Source organism: Bemisia tabaci, chromosome 1 (assembly GCF_918797505.1).
Source record: "Bemisia tabaci chromosome 1, PGI_BMITA_v3".
Classification (NCBI taxonomy): Eukaryota; Metazoa; Arthropoda; class Insecta; order Hemiptera; family Aleyrodidae; genus Bemisia; species Bemisia tabaci.
The window spans coordinates 91,193,119-91,209,416 of record NC_092793.1 but is presented as its reverse complement, the minus strand read 5'-3'; the positions used below and the strand labels follow the sequence as shown (position 1 = coordinate 91,209,416).

At 39.0% G+C, this 16,298-nt stretch overlaps 1 protein-coding gene across 1 annotated transcript in view; it reads right to left on the bottom strand.

Moving 5' to 3' along the window:
• Positions 1–16,298, bottom strand: part of Dhc64C (dynein heavy chain, cytoplasmic) — a 196,692-nt gene that overhangs the window by 60,754 nt on the left and 119,640 nt on the right. Inside the window, 8 exon segments of the mRNA XM_072306491.1 lie at positions 3,537–3,730; positions 4,631–4,906; positions 5,502–5,689; positions 6,873–7,032; positions 8,445–8,649; positions 8,847–9,004; positions 9,901–10,119; positions 10,673–10,850. Of these exon segments, the coding sequence (XP_072162592.1) occupies positions 3,537–3,730; positions 4,631–4,906; positions 5,502–5,689; positions 6,873–7,032; positions 8,445–8,649; positions 8,847–9,004; positions 9,901–10,119; positions 10,673–10,850 (1,578 nt within the window).

The following is a 16,298-nucleotide window of genomic DNA, read 5'->3' as shown; positions in this document are numbered from 1 at the left end:
CCGCCTAGTGCGTTTTCCGGAAAAGCCGGAAAACTGCCGAAAATCACGTTTTTACGCGCTTTTCCGGGAATAAGTAGCCTAATATTCGTCGGAGCGTAAAATTAGTTATTAGCCAAGTTGTAGCCGAGTAAATTGCCGACAACATTGAAAGGAACAAGTTTTCGCTAGGACTTAAATTGAAGCCACCAGAGCCCGCGAAAGTTCGAAATCGGCCAAAAATCACGTTTTCTCGCGATTTTCCGGCCATAACTCCCTTAATTGACATTTAATCGAAAAAGTCAAGAGAAATGGTTTTAGGTAATCAAATTTTGAACAAATGTCAATGTGACATTTTTTGGTATGATTCACTTATCGGCCGCTAGAGCGCGCAGAAGTGAAAAAAACCCCTAGAGGTAGGCAATTTCGTCGATTTTCTGCTCAAATGCGATGATATCAACTATTGATTCACTGTTAATACGCTGTAAATTCAAAACCGATGTATATTTGTAAAACAGATGATTTAAGGAATTATTTTTCATAAAATAGAGCTCCCAACTTCACCCCCATCCACCTTACTGCAAGCGCTACGGCTGCGTATATACATAATATTGAATCTTGAGAACTTTCTTTTTTTTTTTAATTCTGAAGAATAATTCCAGGGTTAGGAGAGAACAGTGGATTTGATGTCAATTTTGGATATTTTGATCAATCATAATATTAGGTCACACGTGAGAATCATATTTCAGCGAAATATTAAGCCTTGGTCCGGAAAACATTCATAAACATCCTTCCCTCATCCTTATTTTTGAGAAATTTTTGACAACGGTTATTCGATAAGACGCGGGATATTCCTAGTGACTCAAGCGTGTCAATGAGTCACCGAGAAACAATTTTTTTTTAAAAAAAGAAAAAATAAATAAATGAAGAAATCCCAAGTTCAATGGAAGATATAAACGATTTCGGCCGTGCCGCCGTTATGATGCAATGAGCAAAACATATACATTTTTTCCTCCAAGACTCTTCTTTTCTGTGTTTCACAATGACAGTTTCTAAAAATGTTAAAATGCCATCAGGGGACAATCCATTAGGCATTCCCCAGGAAATTATTGATGGGAAAATATTTTTGCGTTTTGTAGATTTTAATCCGAATGTCTCCAGAAATTAAGGTGGCATCGTGTTCATCGTTACTTTTATTCGGGTAAAATGCGTCCGGAAAAGGACTTGAAAACCAATATTTCTGAAATAAACCATAGAAGACTCTCCCCAAGATCTTGATAAAATGATGTCACTTTCATAATTTGTCATCAACTCATGTTTAACAGTTCTTAAATCAGGTTTATATTCTCCCTTAAATTCGCCAATTAAGTCTGTCAACATGAATTGACACTCATTTGAGTATAAAGCCAAGTAATCAAAAATCTGTCGCATGGCCTCGGAAATAAGCTCTTCATACGGCCCTTTCTTACGTCAAGTCTCCGATTTAGTCACAGGGAAAGACAATCTTATAAACTTTAAATTACGATGTGAATGATACCTGGCTTCCTCTGCAACTAAATCCTTCACCTTGCGTAATCTTGACGCAGCATAGCTGAGCACCAAGGATTCGTTGTATGCATAGCACACAATAACCGATCCCGCATATTTAATGCAGTTACATTAATCACAATTACACGTCCATGCAATTGAAGTTTATTGTTTTTTAGCTTTACATCAGCAGGAATACTTTCACCACAAAATGAGCAACATCGCTTAAAGTCAAATTCTGGCTCATCGGAGCGCACTTGTCTCAGCCTGATAGATCGTTCCTGAATTTTTAGCATCCGCTTCAAATGAGCAACGATTGATTTTTCATTCTCATATTCTTTTCGACATTTTTATTGCTCTTCATTCTCATATTCTTTTCGACATTTTTATTGCTCTTCATTCTCATATTCTTTTCGACATTTTTATTGCTCTGTCACTGTAGCGAGGGAGGTAATAGCTCGTATTTTTTTACCTTTTTTTCTAATACCTGCTATCCAAAATGAGGGCAAGCCTTTTCTCTCCTAACAACACTAGTCTGGCCGTTTCAAGTGCTTTCTCACAAATGAGATACAAACTCATCACGTATTATCGATATGGCGCGTAAATTAACGAAAAATTCTGACAAAAATAATTCAAGTTAGTGAAAAACTCAAGGATCTATTGAATTCACACGTGCACTTAAGCTTGAGATGAAGTATGTTGAAAAACAGAGATTTGACATAAGACTGAAAATTAGGAGCCGATCAGTCTCAGATTCCCAGTGCCACATTTTTTGACTTAATACCCTCAAACATGCGTATTAGTAGAGGCTGGCCGAAATATCTAGGCAAGATGTTAGATTTTGCATGATGTACAATGAATGTTTTCACCCTTTCTAGCTCTCCTTCTCCCCCGACCATGGCTGCCTTTTCACTTTTCACTCATCGCGACCGCCACAACCCACCGTTAAAACATGCCCGCGCGCTCCTCTACCTGCGATTGTATTGCAGCACTCCGCGAGTTTAAAGAGGGCTTTCCCGGCATTATACGAGTGACCACACCTGTTTCGGCCTGGCCACAGAGATATGGTCAAAACTGAGGATGATATGTATACCTCTAGGGTCCAAGTTGGACGAGAGCAAAAAAATCGATGTACGCTGATTTTATTTGCGACCTTGTGTACACAGATTTCATCCTCCATGCAATGGTACAGATTCATTCGTCAAAGTTGCGAGCGGAACAAAAGCTCTATGACAAGTAATAAACGAGATACGCTAATAGAATATACATATCTGTCATGATACGCCAGTATTTTTCAACATATGCTGCTAATTTCATCGCATTTGAGCAGAAAATCGACGAAATTGCCTACCTCTAGGGGTTTTTTTTCACTTCTGCGCGCTCTAGCGGCCGATAAGTGAATCATACCAAAAAATGTCACATTGACATTTGTTCAAAATTTGATTACCTAAAACCATTTCTCTTGACTTTTTCGATTAAATGTCAATTAAGGGAGTTATGGCCGGAAAATCGCGAGAAAACGTGATTTTTGGCCGATTTCGAACTTTCGCGGGCTCTGGTGGCTTCAATTTAAGTCCTAGCGAAAACTTGTTCCTTTCAATGTTGTCGGCAATTTACTCGGCTACAACTTGGCTAATAACTAATTTTACGCTCCGACGAATATTAAGCTACTTATTCCCGGAAAAGCGCGTAAAAACGTGATTTTCGGCAGTTTTCCGGCTTTTCCGGAAAACGCACAAGGCGGATTTGGTGGGAAGCATCAAATTCGGATTCAGCGACCGAAAATACATAAGAATCAGCTTTAACCTTTTCTGACCTCTTTCTTGCATTCATAAACTCCTATTGGTACTGGACTAAACATGTAAATTAATGAAATCCAGGTTAAACATTAAAGCATTAGCTGATTTGAAAGACTTGGTAGGAAAATTTTAATATAAAAATTGCGTATGATGCGTACTTTGTCTTTTAGGAGCTTCAACTACCTAATGATGTGTATAAAGACAGGAGAAGAACAACGAACATCACAAACTCACCGTATTGCTTCACAGATACCACGGACCCATCTTGTCATTTCTCGAGGTGAGTAAACATAATGAGGTTGCATATCTTGTGTGAAACGTTCTTGGGATGCGAGATAAAATTCCACCATGGCATTTGTTAGTGGTTCTGCATAAGTTCGCAATGACGGTATCATTCTCAACATGGCACGACTAAATGTGCCATAAATCTAAAATCAAGAGGACATTTACAGATTGTAACAAACAACAAATTTAAAAAAAAGAGCACAATTGACAGATATGTGTATCAGGTGATTCAGGGTTAAGTTTAAACATTTTAGGCATTACTTACTTGGGTAAAAACTAGGACTTTTATACAAGCATTATTTCCAAAACCACTTATCCTAAAAGCTTCAGTCCCCCATCATTAAGAGAATAAAGCATCTTTATAATATTGCGGCAATATTTAATGGCGGATGAGCCAATATGCTTGCAACATTGCATCACGGATAAGCTAACCCCTCTATGCTCTGGGACCCCAAGATGTGAATATATTGCAGCTTTAGATAAGCGCTATATGTCAGTGAAAAAACAAACGACAACTCTGGCATATTTAAGACAGAATACTGACATGCCATTAAAAAGGAGAGAAACTCGAAGTGTCCTCAAGAACCAGGGTCCCATCTGGTGCCATTGTTAGTTTGGACGGGAGTTGTGGATCTTGATGCTAAAAGGGTGAATGGAAATTAAGATGGAATTTTAAACACTCTGTTCGTTTTTGATCTCAGAGAAAAAAGTAAACTCATGTTGCTAGACGTATTAATGAGATACCAAAACTTTCAGTGGCGAAAAATAATTTTTATGAATTTTTGGCGAATGCTGCTGATACAGTTTGATGCGAAGAACTTAAAAAAACCCCTCCAATATCTTCCAGATAGAAAGTTTCAGAGATAATGATGTACAAAAGCACTTTCCTAAAACTTAGAATTAGATGATAGGTACGTCATGGAAATATGCTTTAATTCTTGAATTAACACAGAATCTGCATAGAATACACTGAGGTCACAATAGAGGTGCTTGAAAAGTTAGGATTTGTCTCGAATTATTCCAATCATAACTTCATCTCTCACCTGTTTAAGGGAGGTTTCTCCAGGATAGTCAACATATATTACTGGAACATGACGTAGGAATCGATGCGAGAGAGGTTTGCGGCCAGGATCAGTTGGTGGATTGCAAGCTCCAACAAACTGGATCCGCTCAAGCGATACCCATGCTTGATCTCCTGGTCGGTAGAAGCCACCATGTTCAACTAGTTGTCGTAAGAAAGAAATCACTCGCTGCGTTCCGTATTGATCCATGTCTGGTAGATTCATTTCATCACAAAACAGAATGAGCCATTTCCCAAGCTGAAACAAACAAGTTGTGATTGACACTTTTTTATTGGCACAAGGCTTTTAAAAACTACACCTTACAAAGACAATTTTTAAAAGAAAATTGGGGCAGAACTGATTATTTTGACAAGTTGTTGGATGGATCCCAGAAACTTTTATTATATTGGTTTTTATTAGAAATGCTAAACATTTTGCTAGAAGTTTGAACATGTTTTATTGCTGATTCTGACGGCTTTGATCCAGCAGACCGCCAATTCCTTCTCCCTTGCCATTAAGACCTTCACTTACGATAAGTTGCAATTTTATATCCTTCAAAGTGTCTAGGATTCAGCCAGCTCTTGGTCTATACTTGGCAGGTCAAAAGTTGGTAGTAGTAAAGAAGGAAAGGAAAGAGCTGCGTTTTAATCACATTATCACATTAATGACTTGAATTCGAAGAAAAAGAAGAGGGAAGGTAAGAGGATTGTCTCTAAAATATTTCCTTTGCAAAGAGTTAGATTGAACTAAAATCCAACCAACTTAATTAAATGAATTATGGATTTGAAAGCCAACAAAAATAAATAACTCATTGGAAATTCAGATCAATTAGCAAAAGTAGCAAATGTCATACCTGCACCGGCGAAAGTATTACACCATTAGGGGTTTTCCTATATTCACAATAGTGATCAAATGTTTTGAGTAACAGTTCTGGTGTTGTAGCTGAAGAAAAGTTAAGACCAACCACTTCCATGTCAGGAAGAGCTCGTAAAGCCGAGAATAGAGTCATTGTTTTACCAGAACCAGGGGGACCGCATAAAACTGTTGAAAAACATAAGATATTAGGTACAATTTTATCAGAGCTTTAAGTTAAGGTATTTTAGGGTGCACTCCTCAAACAGGAAGTCAAAACAAGACAAATGTTGAAAGAGCTATCGTTGTTTAGTAGTTTGTGATGTTCGCATCTGTGAAGCTGTCCTATAAGGGAAATGCAGAATTTCAGTTTAAAATCTTCAGAACTCAAAAAATTATGAGGCTTTTTCGAAAGTAAAACGTTGCTGCTTTTAGAGTCTAGAGAAAGCACTTTTACAAACGGTGATAAGACTTCAATACCTTTTTTCTCAAAAAATATTGGTCATCAGAAACTAAAAATTTGTATTTTCTCTTACATTAATCTATAGACCATGTAAAAAGAGTAAAAATCTAAGTTAACAGGTGCCATTTTCAAATTTTTGTTGATGACTTGACACGGAATGATGCTCAAACGAAAAAAACAAAGCTTGCACAGTTATATTTTTCGTTTCCTCAATACAGTGCCTGCTAAGCCGGTCAATTTGACCGATTTCAATGAGTTCTGCAGGGGCCAAGCAATTGTTGAAAACCAAGATGAGTGAAACAAAGGAGTGCTTTTTCACTACAGAACATCCAAAATCAACAAAATGATCCATTCCTTTTTCCGTTCCTTTCGTTCCATGTCGGTCTTGACGGAAAGTTCGAAAGAAAATGCTGATACAGCGATATTCGACTCTCATTGATCTTATATCGCAACCTAGGCTCTGATTAGGAGGCAGAGGATGGGAGGCAATTGGACCAATGAAAGTCGAATATTGCAAGAGCAATGTTTTCTTTCTAGCTTCCGGCTAAAACTGAAACAGAATGGAGTGTTTTGTCGATTTTGGGTGCTTGGATAGGGGAAAAGTATACCTTCGTTATGATTAATTCGGTTGAAAATAACCGGCGCTCGAATGGCCAATTATCTCTTAACAGCTGAGCCACATGAAATGCACTATCTCTCAGTATTTGAGTGAACAACCAGTACCGCTAAATGTCCAACAGAGGAAACCATTGTCATTTTAATCCCATTTTCCTGTAGCCTAGTAGGAAATAAGTGCTGAAACTCCGTGGCTGCCAACGTGTTAAACTTCATTACACATTTGAAATTAAGTAAAAAAAAGTATCGTCAATGTCACGGGAGGACCAAATTATATAGTGCGGACACAATTACCTAGCGGTTTATGTTCTGCCAACCAAGTATACAACAGCGATTCATGACGGACTGTGTCCAGGGTTGGAACAACCACATCAGGTGCAGCAACTTTCTGAGTGTCAACTTCAATTTGCGGGACACGATTTGACCACGGCGTCCATTCACTTGGAATGCTGACCTAAAAAATGTAAATTTTTTTGTTTTTCAAGATAAGAGTAAAAATATACAGAAAAGGCAGCCATTGTCATAAAGGAGTGGTCAATCACCATCCTTCAGATATACATTTATGATATTAGGAGTCTTGTTCATGATGAGCAAGAAAAGTTCGAAAAGTAATGGCGATACAGTTCTCACATTCCACTAAAGTTGTTTCTTGAAAGTAATCAGTCAAACAAGGTTAAAAAACTCGGGCTAAATGAGCACAGAGTATTGAAAGAACCTTCAATAATCTCTGTGAGTGAACACAAAAACATATGCTGAACTGGAGAAAAACTCTCCTCAACAGCGACTCCTCGCGAGATACATCGATTACCGTGCGAAAAATTGTCTTTATCCGCCATTTTGGAGCATTTCCAATCAATTTCCATTTCCATTCGGATCCTTTACCCATCAATGCACATTTAATAGTGCTGAGTACTTGAAAGTGTATACTTCAGGATGAAGTAAAGAAAGAAAATCAGAAATGGCAGCGATTCCTTGCGAGATACACCGATTACCGTGCCAAAAGTTGTCTTTTTCCGTTATTTTGGAGCATTTCCGGCCGATTTTTATTATCTTAAGGTGGTTAATCGATCGATGAGTATCTCTAAATGTTAATGAATCGATTCTACACATGATGAGGTTGAACTGGAAAAAAAAATATCGATACTTGAAGTATATATTTTTGACATACTACGGCTAATGTGTAAAAAATCGTCTTTTTTTAATATAAATTTTCGACTTTTTTTGACCAATTTGAACTTTTGACTGTCCGATGGTAGTTAAAGAAAGTATATCATCCGAAAGAACACATCCTAAACTAGAAGTAGAAAAAAAAATCGAAAATCGGAGAAACTGTTTTTTGGATAATTCAGATGGAACATTGAATGTTGAAAAATCGGAATTTTTAAAAAACCCTAAATTACAGCCATTTAGACAATTTTTAGCTCAATTTTGATGGCATATTTAGAATTTACAAAAAAAAAATTGGTCCAGAAACACTCTTTCAAAGTATGATGGATTGATACAGAGTCTCCCTATGGAGAGTCAAAGAGAGGGAAGTCGAGAAAATGAGACACTAAAATGGGCTTTTTTGAATACTGCTAAAATTCTCCCCATCTTTGGGGGTCGATATCTAGCGAACGGGGCGTCGGATGGGAAAACCCTTCAAAGTAGTCTTTTAGAATGATGTAGAGGTCCTGTGTACCAATTTTTGGCCACATGAAAGGGGGTCGGGTACCGAACCTGGTTGAGTTGACATGGAATGACCCATGTCATTAGTTATACAACTCAAACATTTCGAATTAAAAGGATAAAGAAATTGAGGCAGAAAAATTTCAAGGATGAATTTTGTAACTGAAGCGACCGAAGCTGAGATATGTGAAAACTTACCTCATAATCAATGATGGACCCAGGTGGGAGTGGCGTAGTTGTGACTGACCTGATGAAATCACCTAGATCAGATCGGACTTTAAGTTTGGCATCGCCTGCGAAACACCACAGTACAGCATACACTAGACATTTTGGAATGTACCTTTCAAGGACATCATGTGAGAGGGGGAAGTCTGAATGGGAGCGATTGTGCTCTAGGACATTCCTAATGAAAAAAAAGAAACACATAAAAATTGAAAATTTTCGGGCTTGGAAACTATTTTAATTGGATGTAAATGAAAAAAGAGGGAGAGGGAAGGAACATAAAGAACCCTTTCTAGCACACTAAAGTGGGAAGAAAAGAAAGTCTACAGAAGGGCAAACGGCTCATACGAAAAATGAGATTCAAAAGAGGATACAAACCTAACACTTTGATTGAGCATGGAGAAAAGAGCACTTAAAGCCCTCAATCGTGTGAAATCCATGATATGTTCTTGACTCATCGAGTACTCTAGGCAACGCACAACTAAGCCATCTGGGGCAAAATGGGAAGACAGAATCGCAGCGACATCCAATTGAACCTAGAAAAATATAAATAGATAGTAAACTTGGGCTGAGAGAACTACTCTTTTTTATTGTAAACTTACAATGAGCTTGTTTTGTAATGTTTAAATCCTACAATTCGGAAAACTAGAGAAAGCACTGAGTGCACAGGAATTTTCCCAGATTTTTTTGAATAATATTAACCCACGAAAAACGAGCTCGAAGTTGTATATTTTGAACTCTTATTAAAATACGCGTCCGCGGGTCACTAAAAATGGCCGCGGCGGCCGCCCGTCGGAGAATGGCCACACTTGTTGAGTTAATCATCTCGTCAATCAGATAAAAAAATCAGATTTATCAGTTTAAAAGTGTTAATACCAAATTATTTTTTGTGCTCTTATCTTATTATTTCAGTTAGAAAATAACTCATTTTTATTATTAACAATAATATACCTCTGCATGAGGAAAGACTCAATCGTTAAAAGTAATTGCTGCACCAGCTCATCATTAGGTGATGAGTTCGATACAAAGTTTGCAAAACTGACCCCGGCTTTCACTGCATTTTTTGGAGCACTATTATATGTAGAAATTGAATTTTTATTATGTATGCTTTGTCCTGGCAAACTGGGGATACTTTCGTTTTTCTAAGGTTTTCTTTACAATTTCTTACTGATGGTGGTTTTTTGTTTCTTCTTGGCAAAACGGCGTTTTGCGCTGGCACCGTTTTTTGGGAGAGCAAATTTTCTGAATCTTTGCAATACAAGATATCCAATAGTGTACAGTGTATGCATGTTTATGGAGAATAGAGGTGAAATAGAGATCATAGAGAGAGGGAGGGACATTGATTTTGTGGCACTCCTGTGTTCAAGAAGTTCATGGTGCGAAAAAAAAAGATGATCACTGGAGTCAAAAATTTGTTAAAAGTAAAACTTACTTGCATAGACGGAGATATTTCATCCTCAGGTAATGGTTCTGTTGACTTTTGACCCACAAAACTTCCAAAACTGTCGTCATCAGCTTCTTCTAAAGGAATATTTCGAAGGCGAGAGAGATAGTTATCAAAAATCATTTCAGTTGAAAGGACATCTTCACTAAACCAAACCATTCCACAACGTGATACAGTTGCTAAAGTGGCATACTTCAAATCTTGCACCTGGAAAGAAGAGTTCGGTTACTAGTTGTGTGAATAAGTTGAAAAATAATCTTAGCAGCTTTGAGACCCTAATATGATAACACCTCCGCTAAGTCTGGGATTCAGTATTTTGCAGGAAAAATTTGCGACTAACAATAAGTTACAACCTCGAGAATGTGCCTTGTCTCATCATTTGAGGAGTTGGATCGGACAATTCCTCAGCTTACAAGCTCATCACGCTCACAAGCTTCTTGCCTTAGAAATAATCATAGGTTTAACTTCCGACCTAAAATTAGGATCAGCCTATTGAACCAAGTGGAGTAGCACAAGCAACCATGATTTTTTAATAAAACAGAGACATGCAACGTCTCCCCTTTTAAATCAGCCTTAATACCTAGCAGAGAGTGAGATTGGATCTTTTCTCCTTTCTAAAGAGCATTTATCAACTAAAAATGAGCCAGAGAAATATTATTCACGCCTGCCGCAAGTGCCGCACCTGAGTGCAAGAGTTAGAAAAACATTACACCAAAGCTGATCATCATAGAAAGCAATAAAATAGAAATATAAATCGAACCTCGAACATCACCCTAACATTGGGTGGTAAAGACAGGCGTTCTCCATTGGGAAGTGTTAGCAGCTTGTTGTCGTCCAGCACAGAATTCAGATTTTCAACCCATTCAGGGTCAACATCACCATCAAATATAATCCACTGACGTTTGTTAATTTCACCCCTGACATTGTCAATGATCTTCCTGAAAAGAAAAAGGAGTCCTCAAATTGCTATGGGTATCTGACAACTTGAAAAATGGAATTTTAGGTAGACTACACTGAGACATTGGTATACCTTTCTAGAATCAAATTAAAAATGTAGCTTTTCACTTCTGATAGGAGGATCTTTAGAGATCTGAAAATGTTTATGTTATTTTTTCCCAATTTCCCTGTCATTTATCCCAGATTCCGCTGTTATTTTTGCTGATTTCGCCGTTATTTTTGTATTGCTTTTTGCTTTTGACAGCTTAGAGTAAAGCTTTTAATTTGATTTAACGAGCCATCCTTCAGTCACTCTCTCTTTAGTCCTATTTTACAGAAACACCTCAGGAATATTAATTTTTTCATGATTAAAAAATAACTGTTGCTGACGCTGATTTCTTTATTTAGAAAAAAAAGCGCGGGAAATTTCGTCCTAGACGCGTATATGCGTAAATTTCACGATAATGTACGGATTTTGCGGATTCCGCGCGATTTCCCGTTAAATGTGGACAATTGTCGATTTCGCTTTATATTTTCGTCATCAGAGGGTTCTGTCTGGTTTTCAGATTTCTAAGTACATTTTAAAAATTTCAGGAGGAGATCTTCTAAGCTCTAAGGATCTATTAAAAATTAATTAAGAAGGCCACTAGGTTGACTTTGATACTGTCAAGATTTTGTACAAAGAAAAAAAGATCTTTTCCAAAAAATTTTGGAAATTATTGAGACTCTAAGTCAGTGATTGATGCCGATGCAGATGATATACCAAAATTTGAACTCGTTGACTGCCAGTTTTTTAGGGGACAGGTCAGACACCAAGCAGCAGGTTTCAGTCCTTGCAGTGTAGTGAAGTGAAAAGGAGTTGACATGCAGAAACTTGCATACAATGACTGAAATCTTCTCCCTCTTTTTTACTAACGATTAGTTTCTTCTTCTAGAGAGTTCAAAGCCTTCCTCTTAATTTTTATTTCTAATTTCATTCCCTGTTTTTAGTATATTTTCCGAAGAAAATACACTATTGCATTCTCCCATGATGTCAGACCCAGACCCGAGACCTTGTGAAGAGCACTGATCACGGGTCGTAGATCACGAAAATATACGCCATTCAAATTCATGTGTTTATATACAGGGTTATTCAAAAGTTACGCACCACTGGCCATAACTTTAGTTCTAATTATGATATCGATTTGCGGTTTGTGGCGTCCTTCCTCATATCGAGGGGGAAACTTTTTGAGGTACTTTTCAGTTTTTCACCCCCCCCCCCCCCAGGGGGAGGGGGGCGGGGGGCAACTCAAAAATTTCAAATGGCAACCCCCATCGTGTGATACATCGTTAGAAAGAGCATGAAAAAAGAAAATTTTTGGCGCAAACCGGAAGTCGATCTGACCCCCCTGTCAAAAGTTAGGGGGGTCCAAAGGTTATTTAGGGAGTCCGTACCTTCATTTTTTAGAGTAGCTTCGGCGGCTCTTGGACATACCGTTTCTCTTTTCAAAGAGTCCTCGAATACTCCAAGTCTGATACCGAAGTCTTCATATTCGCCCCGGGCCACCACAGCCCCCCCGTAGGGGGGGATGGGCCTGTTACAATGAAACATTGCATTAAAATGCGAAAAATCACAGAAGAGCTTCAAACTTAGCATCAAATCCGAGTGGAACTTCTTGCCAATGTTAACGCAAACGCAGCCTGCGACTTTAAAGTGAGTTTTCAAAACTCTTAGCCCCTGCCCCCCTTCATTTTTGGTTGCAGAGCGGGTAAAAACCGGGAAATTCACTACAAATAATGCCCGAAACTAATGTCCAACTTGAGGAGGACCCTTGAAACGTTGCGATCAGTCGGAGCATTGAAATACAAGGACTGCCACCCCCTTAAAGTACGGAAACATCCAAAACACCCCCGCTGCCCCCCTCATTTTTCGTTGCGGAGCGGGTAAAAACCGGGAAAATCGCCAGAAATGATGCCCGAAACCACTGTAAAACTTGACAAGAACCCTTGAAACGTTGCGCTCAGTCGGAGAACTGCAACACAGGAACTGCCGCCCACTTTAAGGACGGAAACATCCATAAAACCCCCGCTGCCCCCTCCTTTTTCGTTGCAGAGCTGGTAAGAACCGGGAAATTCGCCAGAAATGATGCCCGGTTCTTACCAGCTCTGCAACGAAAAAGGAGGGGGGCAGCGGGGGTTTTATGGATGTTTCCGTCCTTAAAGTGGGCGGCAGTTCCTGTGTTGCAGTTCTCCGACTGAGCGCAACGTTTCAAGGGTTCTTGTCAAGTTTTACAGTGGTTTCGGGCATCATTTCTGGCGATTTTCCCGGTTTTTACCCGCTCCGCAACGAAAAATGAGGGGGGCAGCGGGGGTGTTTTGGATGTTTCCGTACTTTAAGGGGGTGGCAGTCCTTGTATTTCAATGCTCCGACTGATCGCAACGTTTCAAGGGTCCTCCTCAAGTTGGACATTAGTTTCGGGCATTATTTGTAGTGAATTTCCCGGTTTTTACCCGCTCTGCAACCAAAAATGAAGGGGGGCAGGGGGCTAAGAGTTTTGAAAACTCACTTTAAAGTCGCAGGCTGCGTTTGCGTTAACATTGGCAAGAAGTTCCACTCGGATTTGATGCTAAGTTTGAAGCTCTTCTGTGATTTTTCGCATTTTAATGCAATGTTTCATTGTAACAGGCCCATCCCCCCCTACGGGGGGGCTGTGGTGGCCCGGGGCGAATATGAAGACTTCGGTATCAGACTTGGAGTATTCGAGGACTCTTTGAAAAGAGAAACGGTATGTCCAAGAGCCGCCGAAGCTACTCTAAAAAATGAAGGTACGGACTCCCTAAATAACCTTTGGACCCCCCTAACTTTTGACAGGGGGGTCAGATCGACTTCCGGTTTGCGCCAAAAATTTTCTTTTTTCATGCTCTTTCTAACGATGTATCACACGATGGGGGTTGCCATTTGAAATTTTTGAGTTGCCCCCCGCCCCCCTCCCCCTGGGGGGGGGGGGGGGTGAAAAACTGAAAAGTACCTCAAAAAGTTTCCCCCTCGATATGAGGAAGGACGCCACAAACCGCAAATCGATATCATAATTAGAACTAAAGTTATGGCCAGTGGTGCGTAACTTTTGAATAACCCTGTATATGTATGTATTTCCGCCTTTTTAAGATTTTTCGATTTTTGAGAAGTTATATCTTTCTTACATTGAAAGATATTCTGACCAATTTTTTTGCATTTAGTAGAGACTCATTAGAATTACTATTTTGCGAAAAAAAATTGAAATTTGAGGCAATAGATTTTGAGGGGTGGGGCTCGAAAGTGGGGGAAGGTCAAATCTTGTCCACTCGATAACTCGAGCAGAAATGAACATTTTGAGCTGAAATTTTTACGGATGGCAGTTCTCCCCTAGGACCGGTTTGGTATTGAATTTGAGCTAAATCGGCCGAGCCGTTTAAAAATGGCGAGCTTTGAAAGTTTTAGGCGAGGGGTACGCGGCATGAGGGGAGGCGGCCAGAGCAGGGCCGCACAGTGGGTCGGGGGAGAAAGTTTTTGGACAAGCTGATCGTCGCACAATGGGTCTGGGGGAAGAAGTTTTTGGACACAATTTTTGTCGCACAGTGGGTCAGGGGGAGGAAGTTTTTGGAAAGAATTTTTGTCGCACAGTGGGTCAGGGGGAGGAAGTTTTTGGACAAAATTTTCGTCGCACAGTGGGTCAGGGGGAAGAAGTTTTTGAACAAGTTTTTCGTCGCTCAGTGGTTCAGGGGAAGGAAGACTTTGGACAAACTGCGCGTCGCACAGTGGGTCAGGTCAAGAAAGTTTTTGGAAGAACTGTTCGTGGCACAGCAGCCCAAGGAAAGGAAATATCTGAAAAAAACTATAGTTTACACAAATGACTTACAGACGTACGATTTTATGTCTACAAAAATCCCACTTCGGGAAATACACTTCCTTCCCGCGGTGGATGCGCGGGACACTTAAAAAGAAGAAAAACTAGATGTGCAGACGACCCTGAAAAGATACGCGCGAAGCGCGTGTCCTGGGGGGGCCGAAGCCCTCCCAAAAACCGGCGCAGAGCGCCGGTTTTTCCTCTTTCATTAGTTGACTGTTGCTTGGGTTCTTCTCAATTTTATTTTATTGACGGATAATGACCTTTTTGTAGATCAACATGTCTCCAATTCACCATTTTAATTGAAAACTAAGTTTCTACCATCCCTTTCTTTCTGTCTACAGACATTTAGTTGTAAATTGTATTTATTTCTTCAGATTGAAACGGTCAAAAAGTTGATGACACCATTTTATCCTCCAAAAACACAAAAATCGATTATCTTCATTCGAGTATCTTCATTTTAGGCTTATATGAAAGTGTTTGCATTCCACTGCACGATCCAAAGGCTACAGGGCAAAGCAATGTCATTTCTTATCACTCGAACAAAAAATACTTCAACCAGTAAATGATTTGAACTCGTGGGAATACTAATTTTGGAAATTAGGAATAAAGATCTATTTACTGATATTTTAGACAAAATATTTCCTTTGAATTACAAAATCAATATTTTAAATAGACTTTAAAATTATGATAAAAGATATACGAACTAAACCTATTATTTTAATAGTAGTGATTTATTGTACTTCTTAAAATCACACCATAGAATATCTTAATTATAGGAACCTATAAAATGTATTTTAATTGTTCGTATAATTTTTATTTCATTAATTATTAAAGTATTGCCTTTAATTTTGGTATTCTCTCAATTTGGTTTTAGGTCAGTCTATTAGATACTATGAATTTTACTAAATCTTCTATATCTTCTATTCTACATAGGGTGTCTCAAAAGTACTGCCCCTTTTTTCCCAGAGGGCGAAAGAAAGCAGATATCAAAATGCGGTTTGTGTGAGGTTATAGTCCTAGTAATTACCTATAAAACAAGACCAAGTTGAGCTCTGTAGCTTAAAATTTGACCGAGATACAGCATTTTGAAAATGACATGTCAAGGTGGCGCCAACAGGATTTTCAACATTTTTTTACGAAAGAAAAAACCAAGTTTAAGAATGAAACGGTTTTATTAAGAATGAGTTTACAGATTCTTACCGAGGTAGACAAAATTTACACTTCTTCATCAGATGACTCAGCTTTTCCTTCCTTCTCAAAGTATCTTCCTTCACTTTGTATGCAGCGTCGCATCCGTTCTTCCCATTTCGCGAGACTTTCCGCCGATTCGCGGCCGCCAGAAAAAGATTTAAACCAACGACCAATGTTACTTCTGTCCAAACAGTCGTCTTTATACACGCCTTTCATTTCATTAAAAGTGTCTTTTACTGACATTCCTCGACGAAAACAATAACGAAAAACGTGGTGTTGTTCTTTTCTTAATTCGGTACTCATCGCGAAAGAAACTTCCAAAACGACAGAGGGATGAACTCTGACTGACGTGACGGGAAAGCTTGACCAACTTGGATGGCACTAGCAGACACG